Source organism: Dipodomys spectabilis, unplaced genomic scaffold (assembly GCF_019054845.1).
Source record: "Dipodomys spectabilis isolate Male_0828 unplaced genomic scaffold, ASM1905484v1 ptg000107l, whole genome shotgun sequence".
NCBI lineage: Eukaryota > Metazoa > Chordata > Mammalia > Rodentia > Heteromyidae > Dipodomys > Dipodomys spectabilis.
This window is the reverse complement of record NW_024870784.1, coordinates 3,545,424-3,568,903: the sequence shown is the minus strand read 5'-3', so window position 1 is coordinate 3,568,903 and position 23,480 is coordinate 3,545,424. Positions and strand designations below refer to the sequence as shown.

At 47.9% G+C, this 23,480-nt stretch overlaps 2 protein-coding genes across 3 annotated transcripts in view; both read right to left on the bottom strand.

The window, feature by feature from the left end:
* Positions 1-12,565, bottom strand: part of Dop1b (DOP1 leucine zipper like protein B) — a 95,818-nt gene extending 83,253 nt beyond the window's left edge. For both annotated transcript variants that reach the window (XR_006148541.1, XM_042687218.1), the window contains exons 1-2: positions 12,500-12,565; positions 8,657-8,817 (exon numbers count right to left, since the gene is read on the bottom strand). Coding sequence is in view for 1 of the 2 variants with exons in the window: in XM_042687218.1 (XP_042543152.1) it covers positions 8,657-8,794 (138 nt within the window). In the remaining variant the exon portion in view is untranslated. The remainder of the gene's footprint in view (positions 1-8,656; positions 8,818-12,499) is intronic.
* Positions 12,566-16,306: 3,741 nt separating this feature from the next.
* On the bottom strand, positions 16,307-22,266 carry LOC122114220 (carbonyl reductase [NADPH] 3). The gene is made up of 3 exons (XM_042687219.1): positions 21,958-22,266; positions 20,347-20,454; positions 16,307-16,767 (listed from the first exon to the last, which is right to left on the bottom strand). The coding sequence occupies exons 1-3, from the start codon at positions 22,244-22,246 to the stop codon at positions 16,331-16,333; spliced, it is 834 nt and encodes a 277-aa protein (XP_042543153.1). The 5' UTR covers positions 22,247-22,266; the 3' UTR covers positions 16,307-16,330.
* Between the last annotated feature and the right edge of the window lie 1,214 nt (positions 22,267-23,480).

Here is a 23,480-nt window from a genome sequence, read left to right as displayed (position 1 = left end):
TCACCCTAAAACAACACAGTACACATTCTTCTCAGCAGCTCATGGAACTTTCTCCAAAATAGACCATATCATAGTTCATTCAAGGAACTTAAGCAAATACAAAGGGATCGACATAATCCCCTGTATCCTATCTGACCACAGTGGAATCAAGCTAGCTCTCAATAACAAAGCATACCGCAGAAATTTCTCTAATACATGGAAATTGAACAGCACACTCCTTAACAAGGCCTGGGTAACAGAAGAGATCAGAGAAGAAATAAAGCATTTCCTAGAACTCAATGAAAATGAAAACACCTCACAAAGAAACTTGTGGGACACAGCAAAAGCAGTCCTGAGGGGCAAATTTATTGCCCTCAGTGCCCACATCAAGAGAATGGAGACAGACCAAGTAAATAATCTCATGTTGCAACTAAAACAGCTAGAAAAACAAGAAAAAATGGGACCTAAAGCTACTAGACGAAGCCAGATAACCAAATTGAGAGCAGAGATTAACCAATTAGAAAATCAGAAAACCATAACCAAAATAAACCAAACAAAAAGCTGGTTCTTTGAAAAAATAAACAAAATTGATGGCCCGTTGGCAAGATTAATTAAAAAAAGAAGAGAGGAAACCCATATTAATAGGATTAGGGATGCCACGGGAAACATCACAACACGTACCCAAGATATCCAAACAATTCTAACAGACTACTTTCAAAAGCTATACTCACTAAAGGAAGAAAATCTGGCGGAAATGGATGCATTTTTAGAGAAATACAAGTTACCCAAACTGAGCAAAGAAGAAGTTAACCAATTAAATAAGCCAATATCCTATAATGAGATACAGGAAGCTATCAAAAGTCTTCCAACAAAAAAAAGCCCAGGACCAGATGGATTCACAGCAGAATTCTATAAGACCTTTAAAGAAGAACTAATACCCATACTCCTCAAGCTCTTCAGAGAAACAGAGAAGGAGGGAGCTATCCCAAACTCATTCTACGAAGCCAATATCACACTCATCCCCAAACCAGGCAAAGACCCAACCAAAAAGGAGAATTACAGGCCAATCTCCTTGATGAACACAGATGCAAAGATCCTTAACAAGATTCTAGCTAACAGAATCCAGAAACACATAAAAAAAATAATACACTATGATCAGGTAGGCTTCATCCCAGAGACACAGGGATGGTTTAACATACGTAAGTCAATAAATGTAATCCAGCATATCAACAGAGCCAAGGTCAAGAATCACATGATTATCGCCACAGATGCAGAAAAGGCCTTTGATAAAATTCAACATTCATTCATGCTAAAAGCTCTGGAGAAAATAGGAATAGAAGGAACATTTCTAAAAACAATAAAAGCCATTTATGACAGACCAATAGCCAATATTATACTTAATGGGGAAAAGCTACAACCAATCCTCCTAAAAACAGGAACAAGGCAAGGATGTCCACTGTCTCCACTCCTCTTCAACATAGTCCTAGAACCCTTAGCCAGGGCAATAAGGCAAGAAAAAGACATTAAAGGGATCCGCATAGGGAAAGAAGAAGTGAAACTATCCCTTTTTGCAGACGACATGATACTATACCTCCACGATCCCAAAAACTCCATCCCCAAACTTTTAGAAATCATAAGTCACTTCGGCAAAATAGCAGGATACAAAATAAACCCACAAAAATCAGTTGCCTTCCTATACACTGATAACGCACAGGAAGAGAGGGAAATAAAGGGAGCAACCCCATTCACAATAACCTCCCAAAAAATAAAATATTTAGGAATTAACCTAACCAAAGATGTAAAAGAACTATTTAATGAGAACTATAAAAAGTTAAAGAAAGAAATTGCAGAAGACACTAGGAAATGGAAAGACCTCCCATGCTCCTGGATAGGCCGACTTAATATAGTAAAGATGGTGATACTTCCAAAATTAATATACAAATTCAATGCAATTCCTATTAAAATCCCAATGACGTACATCACTGAAATACAGAAAACAGTCCAAAAATTTATATGGAACAACAAAAGACCTAGAATAGCCAAAACAATTCTAGGGGATAAAGACAATATGGGAGGGCTATCCATGCCGAACTTCAAACTCTACTACAGAGCTATAATCACAAAGACAGCATGGTACTGGCACAAAAACAGACCCGAAGACCAATGGAACAGAATAGAAGATCCAGATATAAATCCACAGGCCTACAGCCAGCTGATATTCGACAAAGGAGCCAAAGACATACAATGGAAGAAACACAGCCTCTTCAACCGCTGGTGCTGGGAAAACTGGGCAGCCACATGCAGAAAACTAAAAGTGGACCCCAGCCTATCACCATGCACCAACATCAACTCAAAATGGATTAAAGACCTTAACATTAAACCTGAATCTCTGAAACTACTGCAGGACAGAGTAGGAGAGACACTTGAACTAATAGGCACAGGAAGGAACTTCCTGAACAGAGTCCCAGGGTCACAACAAGTTGGAGAGAGACTCGACAAATGGGACTACCTTAAAATAAAAAGCTTCTGCACAGCTAAATCTATCGCAACTAAGCTAGAAAGACAACCAACTAATTGGGAAAAAATATTTACCAGCAATATATCAGACAAGGGGTTAACATCCTGTATATACAGGGAACTCAAGAAACTAATCCCTCCCAAACCTAACAAACCAATTACTAAATGGGCAAGGGAACTAAAGAGGGACTTCTCAAATGAAGAAATAAAAATGGCAAAGAAACACATGAGGAAATGTTCATCATCCCTGGTGGTGAAGGAAATGCAAATAAAGACAACCCTGAGATACCACCTTACCCCAGTCAGAATGTCCCACATCCACAAATCAGCCAACGACAAATGCTGGAGGGGATGTGGAGAAAGAGGAACCCTATTACACTGCTGGTGGGAATGTACACTTATACAACCACTTTGGAAAGCAGTCTGGAGGCTCCTTAGAAAGCTAAAGATTGACCTCCCTTACGACCCAGTCATACCACTTCTAGGCATCTACCCTGAACAACAGGAACCAATATACAAGGACACGTGCACCTCCATGTTTATTGCAGCACTGTTCGCAATAGCTAGGATATGGAAACAACCTAGGTGCCCCACCACAGATGAATGGATCCAAAAATTGTGGTATCTATACACAATGGAATATTATGCAGCCATTAGAAATGACAAAATAATGGCATTTGCAGGGAAATGGATGGAGCTAGAAGGAATCATGTTGAGCGAGGTAAGCCAAGAACGAAGAGACAAACGGTACATGGTCTCCCTCATAAGTGGATGCTAAATCCAAAAGGTTAGTGATACGACAAAACTAACAGGACTTAAGAAACAAAGAACTCCCGCTCATCTGGTTGAACCACTACTAAATATCCTCATGCTGCTGATCACAAATATGGTATATAACATGTGAACACTGTTATATATTACAGACTGTGGTAGACAATTTGCTCCAGGGAAGTTAGAATGAACTTGTGACTTTGAAATTATGTAATCATTTAATCACAATCAAAAAAAAAAAAAAAAAAAAAAAGAACCTCGGGGAAGGGAGGGAGGGAGGGGATGGTAGGGGGAAAACAATGGAGGGGGTAACAAGGTTCAAGAGGAAGTGTACTCATAACCTCACTCATGTAACTGTGACCCTCTGTATAGTAGCTTTACAATAAAAAAAATAAAATAATAAAAAAAAAAAAAAAAAAAACGAGCCTTCAACATACCCTCAAAGCTATCAGTAAACAAATGTTCAAATCCCTTAAATAAAATGGCAGAGTATTGATATATAAAAAAAAAAACAAAAAAAAACAAAAACCATCCAAAATAGTGTGACTGGAAGTGAGGCATAGTTCAGTGACAGAGCACATCCCTTATAGGTATGAAGCTGAGCTTAATCCCCAGAGCAAAACAGAAACAAAACACCCCCCCCCACCAAAACCCCTCCAATATGGTACTAACATGGTATAGATAGATCAATGGGAATGAAACAAGCGTCCAAAGACAGAGCCATACCTCTATGACCAGCTGATTACCAACATGGATTCCAGGACCACTCAACAGGAAAAGAACAGTCTGTGCCAGAACAACTGGGTCTCCACGGGCAAAGGAGTGGCGCTGACCTCCCTTTCCCACACACGGACAAAAATTAACTCACAATGGATCAAAGACCTAAATTTAGTGTGAAAACTAAATCTTTCTGATCTTACGTTTGGCAGCCATTGTTTATATAGAACACCAACAACTGTGGCTGTTCGTAAAATGAAAATTACAAAAATAATAGGTAGTTGGGCTTCAAAATAAAAAATTTTGTGCAAAGGACACTATCAAAAAGCTAAACAAGCCAGGAGCTGGTGACTTGTCCCTATCATCTTAGATGCTCAGGAGGCTGACAGCTAAGAATCACAGTTCAAAGCTAGTCCAAGGAAGAAAGTCCATGAGACTCTTATAAGCCAGAAGTAGAGCTCTGGCTCAAGCGGGAGAGCACTAGCCTTGAGCAAAAAAAAACCTCAAGGACAGTGCCCAGACTCTGAGTTCAAGCCCCAGGGGGGATACACAGACACAGACACACAGACACACAGACACACACACACACACACACACACACACACACACACACACACACGTGAAAGAAATAGAAGCATGGTGGCATATGCCGGTAATACCAATACTACAGAAGGCTATAGATGGATGTAAGCTCTAAGCCAATCTGGGTTACACAAAGCTCAAGGTCAGCCTGGATTATACAAGGAGATGCTGGCCCAGAAAACCAACATACAAATAAAAAAGTAAAATGACAACCTAAAGAAAGGGGAAATACTTGCAAATTGTTTATCTTAAAAGTGTAAGAGAGGGCTGGGAATGTGGGTCAGTGGTTGAGTGCTTGCCTAGCATGCATGAAGACCTAGGTTCAATTCCTCAGTACCACATAAACAGAAAAAGTCAAAAGTGGTGCTGTAGCTAAAGTAATAGAATGCTAGCCTTGAACAAAAGAAGTTCAGGGACAGTGTTCAGGCCCTGAGTTCAAGCCCAGGACTGGCAAACAAAAACAAAAATAAAAACAAAAAAATGTAAGAAAGAACTTTCATGAAAGGCAACAAAAAGATTCAAAATGAGCAAAGTCCCTGAGTAGAAATTTATTTAAAAGAGATATAAGCCTGGTATGATTACACACTTGTAATCCTAGCTACTTACTAGGCTGAGATCTGGGCAGACAAATCCAAGAGACTCTTATCTCCAATTAACCACCAAAAATCCAGAAATGCAAATGTGGCTGAAGTGGGTACAGTACCAGCCTTAAGGGAAAAAGCTAAGCTAGAGCTTGAGGTCCTGAATTCAAACCCTAGTGCTAGCACTAGCACCAAAACAAAACAAAACAAATGGCCTATAAACACAGAGATATCTCAAATTATTAGTTACTAGGAAACGAATCAAAACCACAGTGAAGTATTACTTCATGCACATCAGGACGGTAATTATCAAAAAACCTGGAAATAAGTCTCTGAAGCAGAAATTGGTGGTAGGCATGTAAGGAGGTTACTGCTGACAAGAAAGCAGTTTGGTAAGTTTTCACTAAGTTAATCAGAGCTTCCAGATGACCCAGCAATTCCACTTCTAAGTATACATGTGAAAAATCTGAGATACACGGCTAGGGACGCAGCTAGTGGTTCCTGGCATAAATACACAAGATTCAATTCCCAGCACTGGAAAAAAAAAAATCAACTGTTCAGACAAAAATGCATACAGGAATACCCATAGCATCATCACTCACAAGAGTGAAAAGGTAGAGACTTAGAAGATTGTCCACTGACAACTGGATAAAGAAAACGTGGTCCACCCACACATCGGAATACTGTTCAGCCTTTAAAAGGTAAATTCTCAGACACGCTACATGGATGCGCTGAGAACCTTAGGCTAAGTGAAATCAGCCAGTGGTAAAAGGCTGCATACTGCACACTGCATTTACATGAAAAATACGTGCAGATGGAGATGATTGGTGGCTTCTGGTGGCTGGAGAGGAAAGAATGGCAGGGAGGACTATTTAATTGGAATAAAGTTTCCTTTTGGGGTAAGGAAAAAGTTCTGAAACTAGTCAATGATGATCAATACATTCTGTAAATGAAGCCACTCAACTGTACACTTCAAAAGGTATAAGTGGTGAGTTTTATCTCAAGAAAAAGACAAAAATAATGAACACTATGGTCCCTTCTCTGCCCAAAAAATGTACACCGTCTATAGACTCCAAGTAAGCAGGTACAGCTGGGCTCCGGTGGCGCCCGCCTGTAATCCTAGCTACTCAGGAGGCTGAAATCTGAGGATGGAGGTTCAAAGCCAGCCCGGGCAGGAAAGTCCGTGAGACTCTTATCTCCAATAAACCACTAGAAAACCGGAAGTGGCGCTATGGCTCAAGCTGTAGAGTGCTCGCCTTGAGCTGAAGAGCTGAGGGACAGCGCCCAAGCCCAGAGTTCAAGCCCCACGGCCGACAAAAAAAAAAAAAAAAACAACTGGTGAAATAGCCAGAACTTGAACACGCCTCAGTCCCACTGTGCAGCTTCTCCATTTGCCCTAAATAAACAGCCTGCCTTCAGGCAGGTCCATAAATGCTGCCTCCAGCTTCATACCTCCTTGGCTGGAGTTGCACAAAGAATTCTCAAGATTCTCAAGCTCTTGTTTCCTCTCTAAAAAGCAGACCTCAGAAGTACACATTTGTGCACAACAGCCAGCTCTTGGCCTCCATATTTGCATGTTGTAAAATGCCTGGGAAGGGCCCAGCAGTTTCCTGCCTGAGCTGTTAATAGCGGCCTATCTCCACTGAACCTGACAGCCACCTGTCAGGGCTGAGAGGTACTTTCTGGCAATCAAGAGTTGGACTGCTTCCAGGAGAGGCACCAGGGTCAGGCTGCTCACACTTCAATCCCTCCGTTGATGGGTAGAGGAAAGGGAACTGTCTCCTGGCCGAGGTTTGTTAGAGTCCCCAGCGTGTCTGACCTGGGGAGTCTCCACCTGCAGAAGAGAGCTGGGCCCCTCCCAAATCCCATTTGGCAGTCATGTTCCAAACTCAAGTCCTCACCACATGGTCACTGAGATGGGTCCAATCTCTAGCCCAGAAGTTTCTCTATCTACATGCTCCAATGGGTGGTCGATTGAGATCGCTAGAGAGTGCTTGTGTCACCCTCCTTCTGAGCAGGATGGGAGAATGCCATGGTCCCATCCACCTAGCAAAATGAATGCTCTGAGTCAAGTCTGCACCTGACCTGTTGAGGTCTTCCCAGGCCCCACCCTTTTTTCTCATCCAAACACATACACATGTGTACATATGCTTATGTACATAAAACAAGGAAGATTGACTAACTGGTTAAACTGACTGATTTATACTGAGGCTTGAACTCAGAGCTGTGTACAATCTCTTAGTTTAGTTTAATTTAGTTTTATTTTAACTCTATGCTGATGCTATACTCTTTTTTTTTTTTTTCTGATCGTGGGGTCTGAACTCTGGGCCTGGACACTGTCCCTCAGCTCTTCAGCTCAAGGCTAGCGCTCTACCACTTGAGCCTCAGTCCCACTTCGGGCTTTTTCTGCTTATGTGGTGCTGAGGAATCGAACCCAGGGCCTCGTGCATGCAAGGCAAGCGCTCTACCACTGAGCCACCTTCTCAGACCCTGATGCTATACTCTTGAACCATACTCCACTTCTGGCTTTTTGGTGGTTAATTGGAGATAAGTCTCACTGATTTTTCTCTCTGTGTTGGCTTCAATCTGTGATCTTTACCACTCAGCCTCCTAAGTAGCTAGGATTACAGTTCTAAGCCACCAGCATCCAGCCCCAGTCTTGTTTCCTTTTACTTTTTTTTTTGGTAGTGCCAGCCCGGGGCTTGAACTCAGGTCCTATGCACTAACCCTGAGCTTAAGGCTTGAGCCTTATGCTTCCAGATTCTTTGGCTAGTATAGTGGAGGTAAGAGTTTCATAGACTTTCTTTCCTGCGTGGGCTGGCTTCAAACCATGATACTCAGATCCAGCTCCTGAGTAGCTAGGATTAACAGGCATAAGCCCACTGGCACCTGGCTGGTTTACTTTTTAGATAGGGTTTTGCGCTTTTGCCTGAGCTGGTCTTGAAGCAGTGAACCTCAGGCCTCCGTCCTCTGAGTAGCTAGGATCATCGGGGTGCAGTGCCATATGCAGCCTGCTTTAGGGATAGGATCTTGTTAACTTTGGTCTAGGATGGCCTCAAACCATGATTTTCCTGTTTCTCCCTCTAGTAGCTGGGATTACAGACTGCTATTTCATACTTTATTATTTTTGGAATTATAAGATAGCAGAAAAGGGTAGGAAAAAGGCAGAGGAAAGAAAAAAAATGGAGTAACAATCCTGAGCAGTACATAGGTAACAATCTTTGAATAACTGAGCTGACAATTTCAAGTTTTATCTCATGTAGACAAAACACCACTGAGACAAAGGCTGTGCAACCATATCAACACTATAAATCACCCTATACTCAGAAAATGCTGGAATGAGGTTTACACACTCCAAGCTAATCACAGGTAACTATGGGTAGCAGGATCACCAGTGGCTTTTTCTTCCTGTATCTTCAAATGGTTGTAATCATCACAAGTCCTTTGCAATTAAACAGATAGGTGTGCCCCCATCCCCCATGCAGTCCACACAGAATCGAGCCACTTACCTTGTTGAGCTTGCCAAGGGAAGATATGAGATCTGCCCATTCACTTGAGGACTCAAAGTTTCTCAAAGCCTTTTCAATCACTGAGGAGTAACTCCGGTATCTGTAATCATTGAAGAGCTCTTGCTCTTCGGGATCCATCTTACATTCTCACAAGAAAGTCTCTATAAGCAAAGGAAAAAAAATACTAATGAGGAAGCTATTAGACGATGCAAATCCTTCTTGCCCCAGAGCTAGAAGAGACACCTGCTACAAATGAGCTCTGCACACTCACTGGACAATCCAGTTCAAATATTTAGCAAGGCTCCTGGCCCAGGCACTATGGTAAATAAAAGATAAAAGAGTTCCGGTCCTCTTGGATCCTGAAGGAGGCAAATGTATGGATAGAAAGAAGGATGACACCAGTCCTACCTAATTGACAAAGTTCATTCTAGAAGTGAAACATGCAAAGAAGTTGCTAGACAGGGCTTCTGCCACACACAGCATTTTATTTACTTATTTGTATTATTATTTTTTGTCCGTTGTGGGGCTTGAACTCAGGGCTGGGGTGCTGTTCCTGAGCTCTTTTGCTCAAGGCTAGTGCTCTACTGCTTTGAGCCACAGCTCCATTTCTGGTGTTTGAATGGTTAACTGGAGTTAAGAGCTTCACGGGGACAGCTATGAACCACAATCCCCAGATCTCAGTCTCCTGAGTAGCTAGGATTACAGGTGTGTTACTAGCTCAGTGGCAGTGTATGTGCACATCCATTTGTGAGACCCTAGGCTGATCCCTAGTGCTGAAAAAACAAACAACAAACAGGCAAACAAAAATCCCAAAGGGAATAAAAAGATGGGGTTGGAGGCTGATGATTCATGCCTGTAATTCTAGCTACTTAGAAGTCTGGAATCTGGAGGAACAAGGTTTGAAGTCAGTTTAGGAAGAAGAGTCCAAAAGATTCCACCTCCAATTAACCAGCAAAGAGCTGTACTGGAATCATAGATCAAGTGGTAGAGTACCTATCATGAACAAAAAAAAAGCTGAGCATGAGTGAGAGATCCAGAGTTAAAGCCCCAGTACAAATCAAAACACTAAATTGTAAATTGCGTCAACTCAGCAGGCTTCAGGCTCCTTGCTCAGTCTATCCCTTCTTGAGACTTCTGGTTGTTCTGGACCAGTCCCTGTTCTTGTCACTCAAATACTGTTGGTTTTTCTTCCACAACAATGATTCACTTGCTCTTTACCCCAGTGCACTGTAGTTTGAGCAACCTACTCCTGCAGTTTCCAAATGGCTCTCTCCCTTCCTCTGTTTAATGTATTTTCTTTCACACAGCAGTACAGGATTCCTCCTAAAATATAAATCAAATACCTATCCTTGTTATGTTCAAAACTCTTCCTACTACGCTTATAATAAATCTAAATTCCCCCCTCTCCAGTCTACAAGGCCTCTCCTCCTTCTCTCCTCATTGCCCGTGCATGATTCAAGACAGACTCACCCCACCACAAAGCCTTTGCATGCACCTCCGCAAAATTCATTTTTAGGAAGACCTATGCCCTCTTTATACCCTCTTCAGAGACAACAGCCCTCACACTTTTTGAAAATAGTAAAGGAACTATACACTAAGAGGTGGCAGTTTGGTTTTGCCAAGTAAAGACTGAAAAGCTGGTATATGCAGAAATTCCATAGCTGGGCCTTTCACTTCCTCAGGAAGAAATCCAGTGTAACTGCAGCACTGACCTACGCCATGTGTAGTCTGAGCACTGAGGAAAGAAACTTGAATAACACAGGGATCCTACTCTCAGTCAGCAACCTAATGAAAGGGGGGAATCTCTAATATGTAATTTACAACTTAATGTGACACACTTAGGAAGAGAGGGTGTTCTGAGGAATGAGTCCCACTGGGGCAAGAAGAAAGAGGAAGCCCAGTTACCAGCAGAGGAGCCCTCAAAGTCCACAGGTGTGAGTGGCTCATGCTACTAGGAAAAGAGCTGCATCACTGATAAGGTGTGTGTCCAGAAGGTAGGGCACACAGGTGCTTTTACCCTTTACTCCTGGCAGGAAGCTGGTCAGCCAGATTAACAGCAGGTAACTGGAATTGAATGTTGTAATAACTGGCCAAAGTACTATCTGGTATAACCTATCAGCCAGGACAGGCCTGAAGTTTGGGAACAATCACTTAAAATATGGAGTCCAGTTTTCTCTTCTGCATGAGCTTGGACATGCATCCACTCTGCATGTGTATGCCTCATACGTCACATGAGTACCATGACATGGATATTACTGTCCCCAAGAGGAGGAGCAGGGGAAATCAGGCCACTCAAAAATCTTCCCTGTCACTCTGGGAGCAGCTGGCAGAAGCAGGATTTCAACTCAGCTCAGTGAGATAGCTCATTACACTTACACGAGCACAAACGGGACCAGAGCAGCCTCTGACTAGCTCCTTTGTCAAGGATCTTGCACTCTGTCCTGCACACCTTCTTTGTGAGGTCAAGTTGTTCAGTAAGTTCACAGTCACAGTCATCCAAACCAAGTGCACTTGACCAGAAATTAATGAGTACCGCCCCCAAATTGAAAATGTCCATAGGAAATCTCTCACGTTACCCATTCTTAATTTCTTAGAAAAAATAAGCTCATGTGGAAAACAAAACAAAACCACCTGCCAGATCCTCAAGAAGTTTATTTGCCTACCAGGAGGAAGGCATTAGATGAAAATGAAGAGTGCAAAATGACCAAGCCTTCCAGAAGCAAGGAGAACATTTACCCGTGGATAATGAGCACACTGCAGCACAGAATCAGTCAGCCTCAACTGACTTCGAATCATTTCCGGGGCCCCATTATTCTAAATTTCGTCTTTCAGAGTCGTGATTAAACTGTACGGAAATGAAGGCACTAGGTTGGGCACACACACCAATGTGTGTGGCTCACACACATGCGGGAGGTTGAGATCTGAGGATCACAGTCAGAAAGAAGCCGGGGAGAAAAGTCCATGAATGGATACTCTTATCTCCAATTAATCAGCCAAAAAAAAAAAAGATGGAAGTAGAGGTGTGGCCCAAGTGGTAGAGCACCCACCAGCCTTGGGTGAAAAAGGTAAGGGACAACAGCTAGGCACTGAGTTCAACCCCAACAACAACAACAAAGAATAGTTACTAGAGGTGGGCTTTGGGGTAGGGGTATTTATTCTCCACCACCTCACCAACATCGCGGGCCTGCCGTCCCCAGAAGAGAGCAATAATCTGGGGCCACTGTGTCTGGAGCCTCGGTTTGGGCGAGCCGCGGGACCAGGCCCGCACAGCGCGCACTGCGGCGGGGATCTCTTGGGGGGGCAATCCCAGAGAGCCAGGGTCTCCCCGGAACAGGAAGACCCTCCCACGTTCACAAAGGGGTGCACCCCCCCCCCCGCCCCTGCCGGGTCAGGATCGCACCCGCCAACAAAAGGCCGAGCTTCAGCTTCGCGGCCGAGGGCACCGGCGGGTGGCGACCCGCCTGACCTCCACCTGCCCGACCGGACACAGGCCCGGGCGGGCGCGGAGGGCGCGCCCGCGCATCCTCCACTGCAGGAACCCGGGCACCGGGCACGGACCCCTCCCAGGCTGCCCGGGGGCGGGGGGGTCCCCGGCCCGAACCCTGCGCCCACGCGCGGCCTCCGCAGGGCAAGGCCGGCCCCGCACTGCAGCACGCGCCGCGGCCCGGGCCGCGCGGGGAGCTCCACCTGCGTCCCGGGGCCGCCCCGCGCGCCGCCGCCGCGCGCTCCGCACCCGGGAGGCCGTCCGCGCCGCCTCCCGCCCCGGGGCCCGCGGCAACCAGACGCCGGGTTCTCCCGGAGGCCGAGGGCTGAACGCCAGGTAAGGGCTCAAGCACGACTTACCAGCGGCAGCGGCCCTGGTCGGCGGGCGCGCCCACGTGCGGCGTGGCGGAGCCGGGAAGCCTCAGCAGAGAGAGCCGGGGACGGGTGCAGCCCCGCGGAGAACCGAGAGCACCGAGGAAACGCCGCGCCCGAGCCCGAGCGCCGGCGACTCTGGGGGCGTGGCCTCTGGAGGGGCGTGGTCGTGGCCCTGGAGGCGGGTTGGGTGGGGTCTCTGGTAGAGCAGGATGGAAAGGCGGAGTCTTGATTAGCAAGGAGAGGAACGAGGGCGGGGCTTATTGGGCGGGGCTTATCCTGGGGGCGTGGCTTTTGGTAGGGCAGATGTAGGGAGAAAGGAGCCTTGGTCGGAGGCGTGGCTTCTGGAGGGCGGGGAGGGAGGTCGGAAGGTAGGTCTTGGTCCTGGAGGCGGGATTGGGGCGTGTCTCGTGGCCGGGCCGGCCTCCGGGGGACGAGAGCCGAGGGCGGGCCCGGCGCGCTGGGCCTGTAGCCCCGCGGGCCCGCCAAACCCTGGACCGGGGTTTTCCTCATCTTTCAGCTGTGGGCGTCGCCTTGAGACCGAGCTACTCACGCAGGTGAGCCGCGCGCCCTCGGGCGCGCCTCGGGGCCTCGGCTGGGAGGCCTTTCCCGAGTCGTCCCTCCGAGCGTCCGGCCTCCGAGACTTGAGCACGGGGAAAACCGGGAGGCACCCGCCTCGTTCGGTCCTCTGCAGTCGGACCACACCAGGCCCTTCCCCGCGGAAGGCTTGGAGCCCTGGTGAAGGCCCCGGCCCTCTCCCGTCTCGGTGGCGGGGGAAGTGCTCATTTCCTCCTCGTTCCGTGGGAGCTGGCTCAGGAAGCAGGCTCTAGAGATCGTCCACGTTCCCGGAGGAACCCCCACCCTGCCTGTCAGCCCGACCACCCCATCTGGCCCGACCGACAGCTTCCAGGCAAGAGAAAATGTTCTCTGCCTATGTGGTAGTTCCCTGGCCTTGTGAGCACTAGGCCCTGTGGTCAAGCCTCCATATTGCATAAATTATTAATAATAATAATAGTCAAGTAAGGGAGATGATACTTTTAATATAAATGATTTATAAGCTATCTGGTTATTAGATCCTCAAGTTAGCTTGGGTAAATGTTTCATAGAGAAATGCAGTCATAGTTTAAATACAATATGGATCATCATAGGTAACGTACATTCTAAAAAGTACCTTTCTTCTCTTTCATAAGACCCTGTGGCCAGGCTGGGAAGGTGGCTCAGTGATAGAGTGCTTGCCTTGCATGCCTGAGGCCCTGGGTTCGATTCCTCAGCATTACATAAGTGGAAAAAGCTGGAAGAGGCGCTGTAGCTCAAGTGGTAGAGCATTAGCCTTGAGCTGAAGAGCTGAGAGACAGCGCCCAGGCCCAGAGTTCAGGCCCACGGCCTTCCCCCCCCCCCCCAAAAAAAAGACCCTGTAGTCCCCAAGCCTTTTTCAACAAGATCCAAATCAAGAACTCCGAAGACCCAATGGCAATCCAATTTTGAAAGCAATGTGTGTGGAGGAGTCACTTGTAGACGCAGGGAGAGAAGGCCAGGCAGGGAGGCCAAGGCTGTCCTTAGACAAAAATACAAGACCCTATCTGAAAAATAACCTAAAAGCAAACATGGCTGGGTATGTGGTTCAAATAATAGAGGACTTGCCTAGCAAGCATGAAGCTTTGAATTCCAGTCCCAATACCAGCAGCACCAAATAAAAAGTCATCTGGTTGTAGCTCAGTAAGGAGTGAGACCAGGTTAAGACATCTGCATGTGTCAGAGTAGACAGATGATCCAGAGTTTCGGAAGCATGAGCAGGGTGAAAGAGATGGCAGAGCAACCTCACCCCCAACTTGCCATCTATCTATAAGACTAACCTGTGCTCAGCTCATCAAAGTAACTTACTTTGCTCTATGGGATAAGGCATTACCTCATTCTACAATTGCAAATAAAAGCCATCTGAAATCTTTAAATTTGTTATAATTTGGTCTTTTGACAGAACCAGTAAAAATATAAACAGCATGGTGATGCACATCTGTAATCCAATCACTCATGGGAAGCCTGCGCTACATAGTAAGACCTTGCCTCAAGAAACAACAAGGGCTGGGAAGGTGGCTCAGTGGTAGAGCGCTTGCCTTGCATGCGTGAGGCCCTGGGTTCGATTCCTCAGCACCACATAAGCAAAAAGAAAAAAGCTGGAAGTGGCGCTGTGGCTCAAGTGGTAGAGCACTAGCCTTGAGCTGAAGAGCTGAGGGACAGCGCCCAGGCCCAGAGTTCAGGCCCCACAACCAGACCCCCCCCCAAAAAAAAAAAAAACAACAACAAGCTGGGCACTGGTGGCTCACACCTACAATTCTAGCTACTTCGGAGGCTGAGAGCTGAGGATCGAGGTTCAAAGCCAGCCTAGGCAGGAAAGTCCATGAGACTCTTATCTGCAATAAACCACCAGAAAACCAGAAGTGGCACTGTGGCTCAAGTGGTAGAGTGCTAGCCTTGAGCTGAAGAGCTCAGGGACAGCACCCAGGCCCAGAGTCCAAGCCCCATAACTGCCAAAAAAAGAAAGAAAGGAAGAAAGAAAGAACAACAAAGCTGAACACAAAACAAAACGGGGCACTGGTGGTGGCCAATAATCCTAGCTACAAAGGAGGTTGAGATATGAAGATAGTGGTTCAAAGCCAGCTCAGGCAGGAAAGTCCATGAAATTCTTATGTCCAATTAATTACCAAAAAGCTGAAAATGGAGCTGTGGCTCAAGTGGTAGAGTACTAGCATTAACCAAAAAAGCTCAGGGAGAGGTCCCAGGCACTGAGGTCATACCTGAGGACTGGCATAAAAGCAACAACAAACCTCAAATATAATAAAGCAGCATGAGTACAAAGAAAGCTTGAAGAATTAAGGAAACAAGATAAATTGTCATGTTTACATAATAAATTAGAAACTATGGAGAAATGGCTGGGATCTGAATCTGTAATTCTACAGCTACTCTTGAAAGTGCCCTCCTAAGGCTGACAACATCAAGACTGCCTGGGAGCATGTTAAAAATGCAGTTGTGGGCTCCACCACAGCCCACTGGGATGCATCAGCTCATGGCAATGTGCACTAGAGTCTGAGACTGCTGCATGTTCTATTCTTTCTCAGGCTAAAAAGTATGGCAATGGTGCCAGGCATTGGTGGCTCATACCTGCAATCTTAGCTTCTCATGAAGCTGAGCTCTGAGGATCATGGTTCAAAACTAGCCTGAGCAGGAAAGTTCCATGAGACTCTTACCTCCAAGAAACCACCAAAAAACTGGAGGTGGAAGTTTAGCTCAAGTAGTAAAGTACTAGCCTTGAGTGAAAAAAGGTAACCAAGAGCACAAGACCCTGAGATCAAGCCCCACTACTGGCACCAAAAAAAAAAAAAAAATAATAATTTTTCTCTGAAATAGCAAAATGGGTCAAGCACTGGTGGCTCACACCTGTAATCCTAGCTACTCAGGAGACTAAGATCTGAGGATCACAGTTCAAAGCCAACCCGAGCAGGAAAGTCCTTGAGACTCTCATCTCCAATTAACCACCAGAAAACCACAAGTGGCACTGAGTCAAAGTGGTAGAGCACTAGCCTTGAGTGAGAAAGCTCAGGGACAGTACCCAAGCTCTGAGTTCAAGCCCCTTGACCACCACCACCAACAAAAAAAGGTAAAATGGTCTAGCCCCAAATTCTGGAGCTGGACATCCTTCTCCCATTTGAGAAGACTCAAATGGACATTTCTTTGTAATGATAGAAATAGAATCAAACTGCCCATCAGAATCCATTCCTTCCTTCCTTCCACCATTTATTAAACATTAAGCTAAGAAGCTGATGGTCACCAAGTTTGTACAACTTTATCGCGGACTAGCTGTCCTTGAGGCTCCGTTGCATCTGGAGGCAGGAGGGCCAAGTAGACAGGGGTCTCGGCCCCCTCCTCCACAGTCCTGGAGCCCTGGTCCCCAGCCATGTCTGTCTTCACCCAGCCAGGGCAGCAGGCATTTAGCAGGATCCTGTCAGCCTTTCTCTTCTCATCCAGCCTCCGGGCCAGGATTCTTGACAAGACAGTGACTCCCAACTTGGACACCCCATAAGCTGAGTTGGGCCAGCCTTCTCTTTCATGCATCTCATTTTTTGTGTCTTCCACAAACTTTTTCATGAGGTCCACCAGGTCCTGCTCTGTGAGTGTGTCGCATCGGAATTTTTCCTGGAGATCTTCGCTGCAGTCTTCAAGAGCTTTGGACCCCTGGAAACTGCTGATATTTACTACTCTCCCTGTGACAGGAAGCAAACAATGGAAGTCCATCACAAAGAAGCACTTGCTGCCAAGCCATGGTGTAGTTAGACACTGATAAAATTATGAAGCGAGTCTAGAAGGCATAAAAGCCACACACCAGTGTGTTGGGAATATAATGCTGAGAGGTTGGGAAGAGCCCCTGTTGTTAGCTTTCATAGCAAGGCCAAACAAGGATATAAATGGGATCCCAGGGCTTCCAGGGCTCCCAGGCAGCCCTTGAGTTAAAAATATAGCTACAAACATACCATACTCACACAGATGCAGGCAATGACCAGACTCCTTAAAACATGCCTTACCTGTGTGGCCAAAGCTGACACCTGAACTGCCTACAACTGGGCCAACACCTGGACCAGTCAGGCCTGGCTACTCTGCAAGCTTGAGTCCTTTATTTGCATAAAAGAACTTTGTGTAAGGAAACTTTTTTTTTTCTTTGTTGATCATGGGGCTTGAATTCTGGGCCTGGGCACTGTTCCTCAGCTCTTCAGCTCAAGGCTAGTGTTCTACCACTTGAGCCACAGTGCCACTTCCAGTGTTTTCTGCTTATGTGGTGCTGAGGAATCGAGCCCAGGGTCTCATGCATGCGAGGCAAGCACTCTACCACTGAGCCACCTTCCCGGCCCTAAGGAAACTTTTGATGGGAATCTTCCTGTATTAGCTTCCTCTCTCCAGAGCCATATCTCCTATCTAGCTCAAGCAGACTGTCCTGATAAAGAAAGTCTTGCCTGGACCCATTTCGGTCCAACTTTGTTCCTAACCAATTATGGTGTCACTGACTCATGGCATTTATAAAACACCTTGCTACACTTGCTATATCTTCCTACGTGTACATTCCAGGTTCTTATGAACCCACGGTGTGGAACAGGACCAAAGCTCTCAATCCCAGGTGTGCACAATTTCCTAATGCCATGGGGAGCCATTTCTCTGCTTGAATGCCTAAACCAGGATGGTTCTGATTCATTAAGAATAATATTATGTTTGTTAGTATTCAACAGCTAATAGGTATTGCTGTTTATATTGATAATAATTCACAGCTTCCGCTGAAGCACATTCCTGTACTTTCTACTACATGGGAACTGGAAGTGGGAGGATTGTGGTTTCAGGATATCCTAGGCAGTTAGTTAGCAAAATCAAACTGGGTATAATGGCAGCCCTGTAATCCTAGCTATGTAAGAGGTGGAAATAGGAGGATTGTGGTTTGAGGCCAGTTTGGACATATATGCAAGACCCCTTCCCAACCAATAGCTTGGGCATGGTGAGGCACACCTATCATCCCAGCTGTAGAGTTAGGATTACAGGGGAGAGCCACTGGTGCCCAGCCATGGGTGTGTGTGTGGGGGGGGGGGGGGTTCTAACACTGTATTCTGAATCTGCATTCACTTCATCCAATGAGATCTCTAGATTTGGCTTCATTTTCTGAATGGTAGCCCAGATGCACATTTGGGGTGCATGGAAATCTGTTGGACACTGTTGAGAGCCAGAGCCCCAAGGAGAGATATTCTCCATCTGTCCTTGACAAACAGCCCCCAGTGATCCCCTAGGGACCTACAACTCTTGAGCCTTTCTTCCCTTTTTTTTTCCCTCTCCCTCCCAATGTAATATGTACTTCTTTGCTGTCGTAATATTCTCTCCCCGACCTCTTGTATTTTGTGTGCCAGTCCTAGGGCTTGAACTAAGGGCCTTGTGCCCTTTTTGACTTATACACTCAAAACTGGGCACTCTGCTACTTGAATCACATTTCCACTTCTGGCTTTTTAACAACTAATTGGAGATACAAGTCCCACAGACTTGTCTGACAGCTAGCTTCAAACCTTGATCCTCAGATCTCAGCTTTTTAAGAACCTAGGATTACAGATGTAAGCCACCAGTGCTCTGCTAACCTTGAATATTTGAGTATTTCCAGTGGCCCCTCTGTCTGTGAGTAGTTCCAGATCTCCCCACACACCTAGATCTGCAGGTGCTCACGTCTCTTCCATCTGATGGCAGCGTATTTGCATGTAACTTACACATCATCTCCTGTATCCCCATATACTTCAAACAAATCATCTCTAGATTAATTATAATACATACCTAGTCTAATGTAAATAGCAACTATATGGTATTGTTTAGGGATGAAGAAACCCTCTGCACATGTCCAGTGCAGATACAACCTTTCCCTCCAAATAGTTTTAAACCTCTAGTTGGTTGAATCCACAGATAGGGAAGCAGTGGATCCTACTAGCCCACATAGTAAGGAGGACATGTCCTATACAACCACAAAGCTCCAACGCTCCCATCTTAACCATGTTCCTTTATAGTTTTTGTGTATGCCACTCCAGGTTCTAGTATGGGAGCATGGATTTCATTTAGTTGTCATATCTCTAAAAGTAATCTATTTTCATCAAGTGTCGTTGACAATGAAAAGTGCAGATCTGTATTTTGTAGGCCACTGCCTAATTTGGATGGGTAGAATTTTCTTAGGGTTTAGATTTGGGTCAATATTTCCGAGCCAGGTGCTAGTGGCTCATGCCTGCAATCCTCGCTACTCAGGAGGCTGAGATCTGAGGATCACAGTTTAAAGCTAGCCTGGGCTAGCTCTTATCTTCAGTTAGCCACCAAAAAGCCAGAAGTGCTAGCCTTGAACAAAAGAAGCTCAGGGACAGCATCCAGGTTCCGAGTTCAAGCCCCAGGAGATGACAAAGGGTCACCCAGGAAACTAGCGCATTTCCCCCCTCTCCCCACCCCAACCAACAGCACCCTTCTCTGAGATCCAGGGGACTCTTCTGGTCCTGAGCTATGGGCTAGAAAGAGCAGTCCAGTAGCTCCCTCTAGTGGTTCAATGTCACTTCACCCGTTTACTCAATAGAACACATAAGCAAGACAAAAGTTAAAAGTAACCTCTGGATTATTCTCAGGAGAGGAACACAAAGGTTCAATGCTTATGTGCATCTGATCTTACAAAATAATATTTATCGAAGTGAAAAAAAGTAATTCTGCTGAGTGCCTATGACTCACTCCTACTACTCCCAGCTACTCAGAAGGCCGAGACCTGCATATCACAGATAGAAGCTAGCCAGCTAAGACAGGAAAGTCCCTGAGATTCTTATCTCTAGCCACCAAAAGGGCTGGAAGTGGAGCTGTGGCTCAAGTAGCAGAGCATTAGCTTCAATGAAAAAACTGAGGGACCTAACAGTGCTCAAATACCTGCCCCCATAAAAAAAAATAGAAAAAAAATCATAGTGGTAGACCAGATACCATCCCACAGGCCCCCAGACAAGCCAGCTGTGGGCCTGTCCTTGGCTGCTGGAGAAGGAATCATTGAGAATGATCAAGGCCCGTTGGGAATGTCCAGTGTCTTGTCAGTGTGCTGAGTTTATGACACCAATCCCAAGAAACTTATGATAAGCCATATATATGTTTGGACACAAATGGTAAAAATGTGCAAGAGAAGGGTGGGACATTCAGAGAGTAAGGCAGTTTTTACTTTTTTCCTTCCAACAAAGACATGGAAGCCCTGGTTAACTCCTGCAGGCTGAGTTCCCAGGGCCTGGGGCCAAGCCGACATCCACACCTGGTCTTACCATGGGGTTTCACGATGGGCAGTAACTCCATGCAGACATTCCTAGTGGCAAAAAAGTTCGTCTTCAGAGTCACTTCAGCTTGAATGTCAAAGGGCGTTGGGTCATCCACTTTCAAAGAGAAAGCCACACATTTCTCATAAAACTATTGTGAAATCAACAATCCTTTCACATAACTAATTAAAGGAGAAACAAGCTAACTTTCAAACAACTTTAAACCAGGAATTGGTGGTTCTCAAGGACATCACCTGACAAGTCTGCAGGTCACTGGGAAGGTCACAGCTGTCCAGCCATGATGCAGGAGAACTTGGATCCCTTACAGCTTCTCAAACCTAGGCATAGGTGGCTGTGTGTAGTGTGCTAATTGCAAGTGTGTGTGTGAGAGAGTACTGGGGCTTGAACTCAGGGCCTTGAGTTGTTGCTTTCCCCCCCTCTAAGCTGGCGCATCACCACTTGAGCCCACATCTCCACATCCAGCTTTTTGCTGGTAAATCGGAGATAAGCATGTCTCACAATTGCCTGCCTTGGTTGACTTTGATCTTGGGATCCTCTGATCTCAGCTTCCCGAGGAGGAGCTCTGCTTCCAGGCATGAGCCACTGGAGCTCAGCGTCAGATGCTGAGATGGGGGTCTTCCTGTGCAGCCCAGGCGGATGGTGCACTAAAATGTGCGTTTTGACTCGGCAAGCGTGTGCCCAAGCTGCTGCGTGGACAGTGCGTGTCTAGCCTTGGACATCCGGGGGCCCCCTGAACAGGCGGCACGCAGAGGGTTCCTAACACCTGTTGCCGAGGAAGTGCGGTATTAATCCGCCAAACTTCTCAGCCAAAGGCAGAAAGCTGCTGGGCGTGGGGTGGGCGGGAGGAACTCGCCCCTCCCTCTCCGGGCTCCCCAAAGCCCTCAGACCGAGTTGGAGGCTTTTTTTGGGGGGGGGGGGAAGAATCCTGGTGGCCGGAGAGCCCAGGACAGAGGAGATGGAGACCTGTCCCCCATCCTTCCTTTTACCCCATCCATGAAGCTGGCGTGCGCATCACTGTATATTATATTCCCAGCACGCTCCACGCTTGGCAACTTTCTCAGTGGAGCATTTGGTTAGGAATGAGCCATCTCTTGGGACGTCCTTCCCCCCTCCCCGGCCCCCCAAGAAAGATGCATCTAGAAAGTACAGCCCCCTGGAGGAGGGAGCCGAGCCCGCTTCCCGACGCGCCCCCCTCAGCCCCGTCCTGAGCGGCGCCGACGCGCGAGTGGGTGCCGAGTCCCGGGGTCGCGCTTCCGGCCTGGGCAGCGGTGCGGGTAGGCGCTATGAATGCGCCCTTGTTCCGCGCACGGCGCCAGCCCAGAGTGAGTTGGGAGACTCGGCGTTCAGCCACGGCCCGAGAAAGTTCCGGGAGGGCCCGGGGCGGGGCACAGGCCCCCACAGGCCGCAGGCGGGAGCGGCAGGCAGGCGGGGCGCGCTGCGCTCAGCGATCCACGGGGAAGCTGAGTCCCGCCCAGCCCGGCCCGGCCCGGCCCGCGGGGGGGAGGGGGGGGGAATGGGCGCATCCCCGCCGATCGGTCGGTGCCACCCGGGACTCGCTACCCTGCACCCAGGGACTCCCTACCCCGGCCCCGCACCTACTCTTGAAGGCGATGCCCGCGTTATTGACCAGCACGTTGAGCCCCCCGTACTCCTTGAGCAGGAAGTCGCGCAGGGCGCGGATGCTCTGCGGGTCGTCGATGTCCAGCGGGTGGAAGCGCGGGCTCAGGCCCTCGGCCTGCAGCTGCTGCACGGCCGCCCGGCCCCGCGGCTCGTCCCGCGCCGTGAGCACCACGTCCCCGGAGAACTGGCGGCACAGCTCGCGCGTGATGGCGAAGCCGATGCCCTTGTTGGCTCCGGTCACCAGCGCCACGCGGCTGCAGGACGACATGGCGGGGCGGGCGCGCGGCTGGCTGGGCGGCCGCTGGCCCCCAGGAAGGGGGCGCCCTGCGGGGTGCGTGTGGGGAGCCCCGCCGAGCTCCGAGCAGCCGCACGGGGAGAGCCAAGTTCTGGGAGGCAGCGCGAACCAGGCCGCGGGTGTCGGGCCCGCCCCAGCGAGGAGGGGCCGTGGAACGCCCCGACGCCGGCCGGGCTGCCCCCTCTGCGGGCTGCTGCTGCGGGCTTGGTCCGGGAGCGGGGCGGGGCGGGGAGCGAGCTGGGACGCACCCCCACCCCAGGCGGCGGCCGAAGCCTAGGACGGGTCGGCCAGGGGCCTGATTGAAGCAGCCAGCGAGGGAGGAAAGCGCGCTGAGTAACTTGGACGTGAGCCTGTTATTTGCTACCAAATGCCCGTGCTCGCCTTTGCCAAGCCAAGGCTTCCGCGGCCCCCATCCGGACGCACCGCGGAAGGTCACACGAGGTCTGCCTGCAGCTCGGGCCGGACGACGCCCCCGAGGCACGGCGAGGTCGGCAGGGGGCTGGCCCGGTCTGGATCCTCTCCGCAGGAAGCCTCAGAACGGCGCCCGCCTTCCGGGTCACCTCAGCCCTTGGATCCGAGCGTGTGCCATTAACGATTTTGACATCTAGGGACAATTAGGTTCTCCGCGTGACTCAGTTTCTCCCCAGCCGAGTCCCTGGCTGCCTGGACTCGGCCTCCTCGCCAGTCGGGCCCCGAGTGCCTTCCTGGAAATCGTTGCTCTTCATGTGGTCGTGCTGGCCTCTGCTCCTTCCATGACCGTGTTTATTTATTTTTCTGAGATGGAGTCTCTGTGATGCCCAGATTGGTTTTGAATTCTATGGTTCAAACAGTCCTCTTATATATAGACTGGCATGGCGGCTGGTGCCTGTAATCACAGCTACTGGAGAGGCTGTGGTAGGAGGATCACATTTATTTGTGTATTTACTTTAATTTTGAAACCGGGTCTCTGTATGTTGTCCAAGCTGGTGGCTAAGGTAAGATCCTCCTGAGTAGTGAATCAAAGAAGGTAGCCAGGCTACCCCAGTGGCTCATGCCTGTCATCTAGCTGTTCAGCAGGACAAGATCTGAGAATTGCAGTTAGAAGCCAGCCTGGGCAGGAAAGTCTGTGAGACTTTTATCTTCAATAAACAACCAAAAAGCCAAAAATGGAAGAAGGCTGGCCTTCATAATAATTTAAAAAAAAAAGGGGGGGGGGGGAAGGACAGCA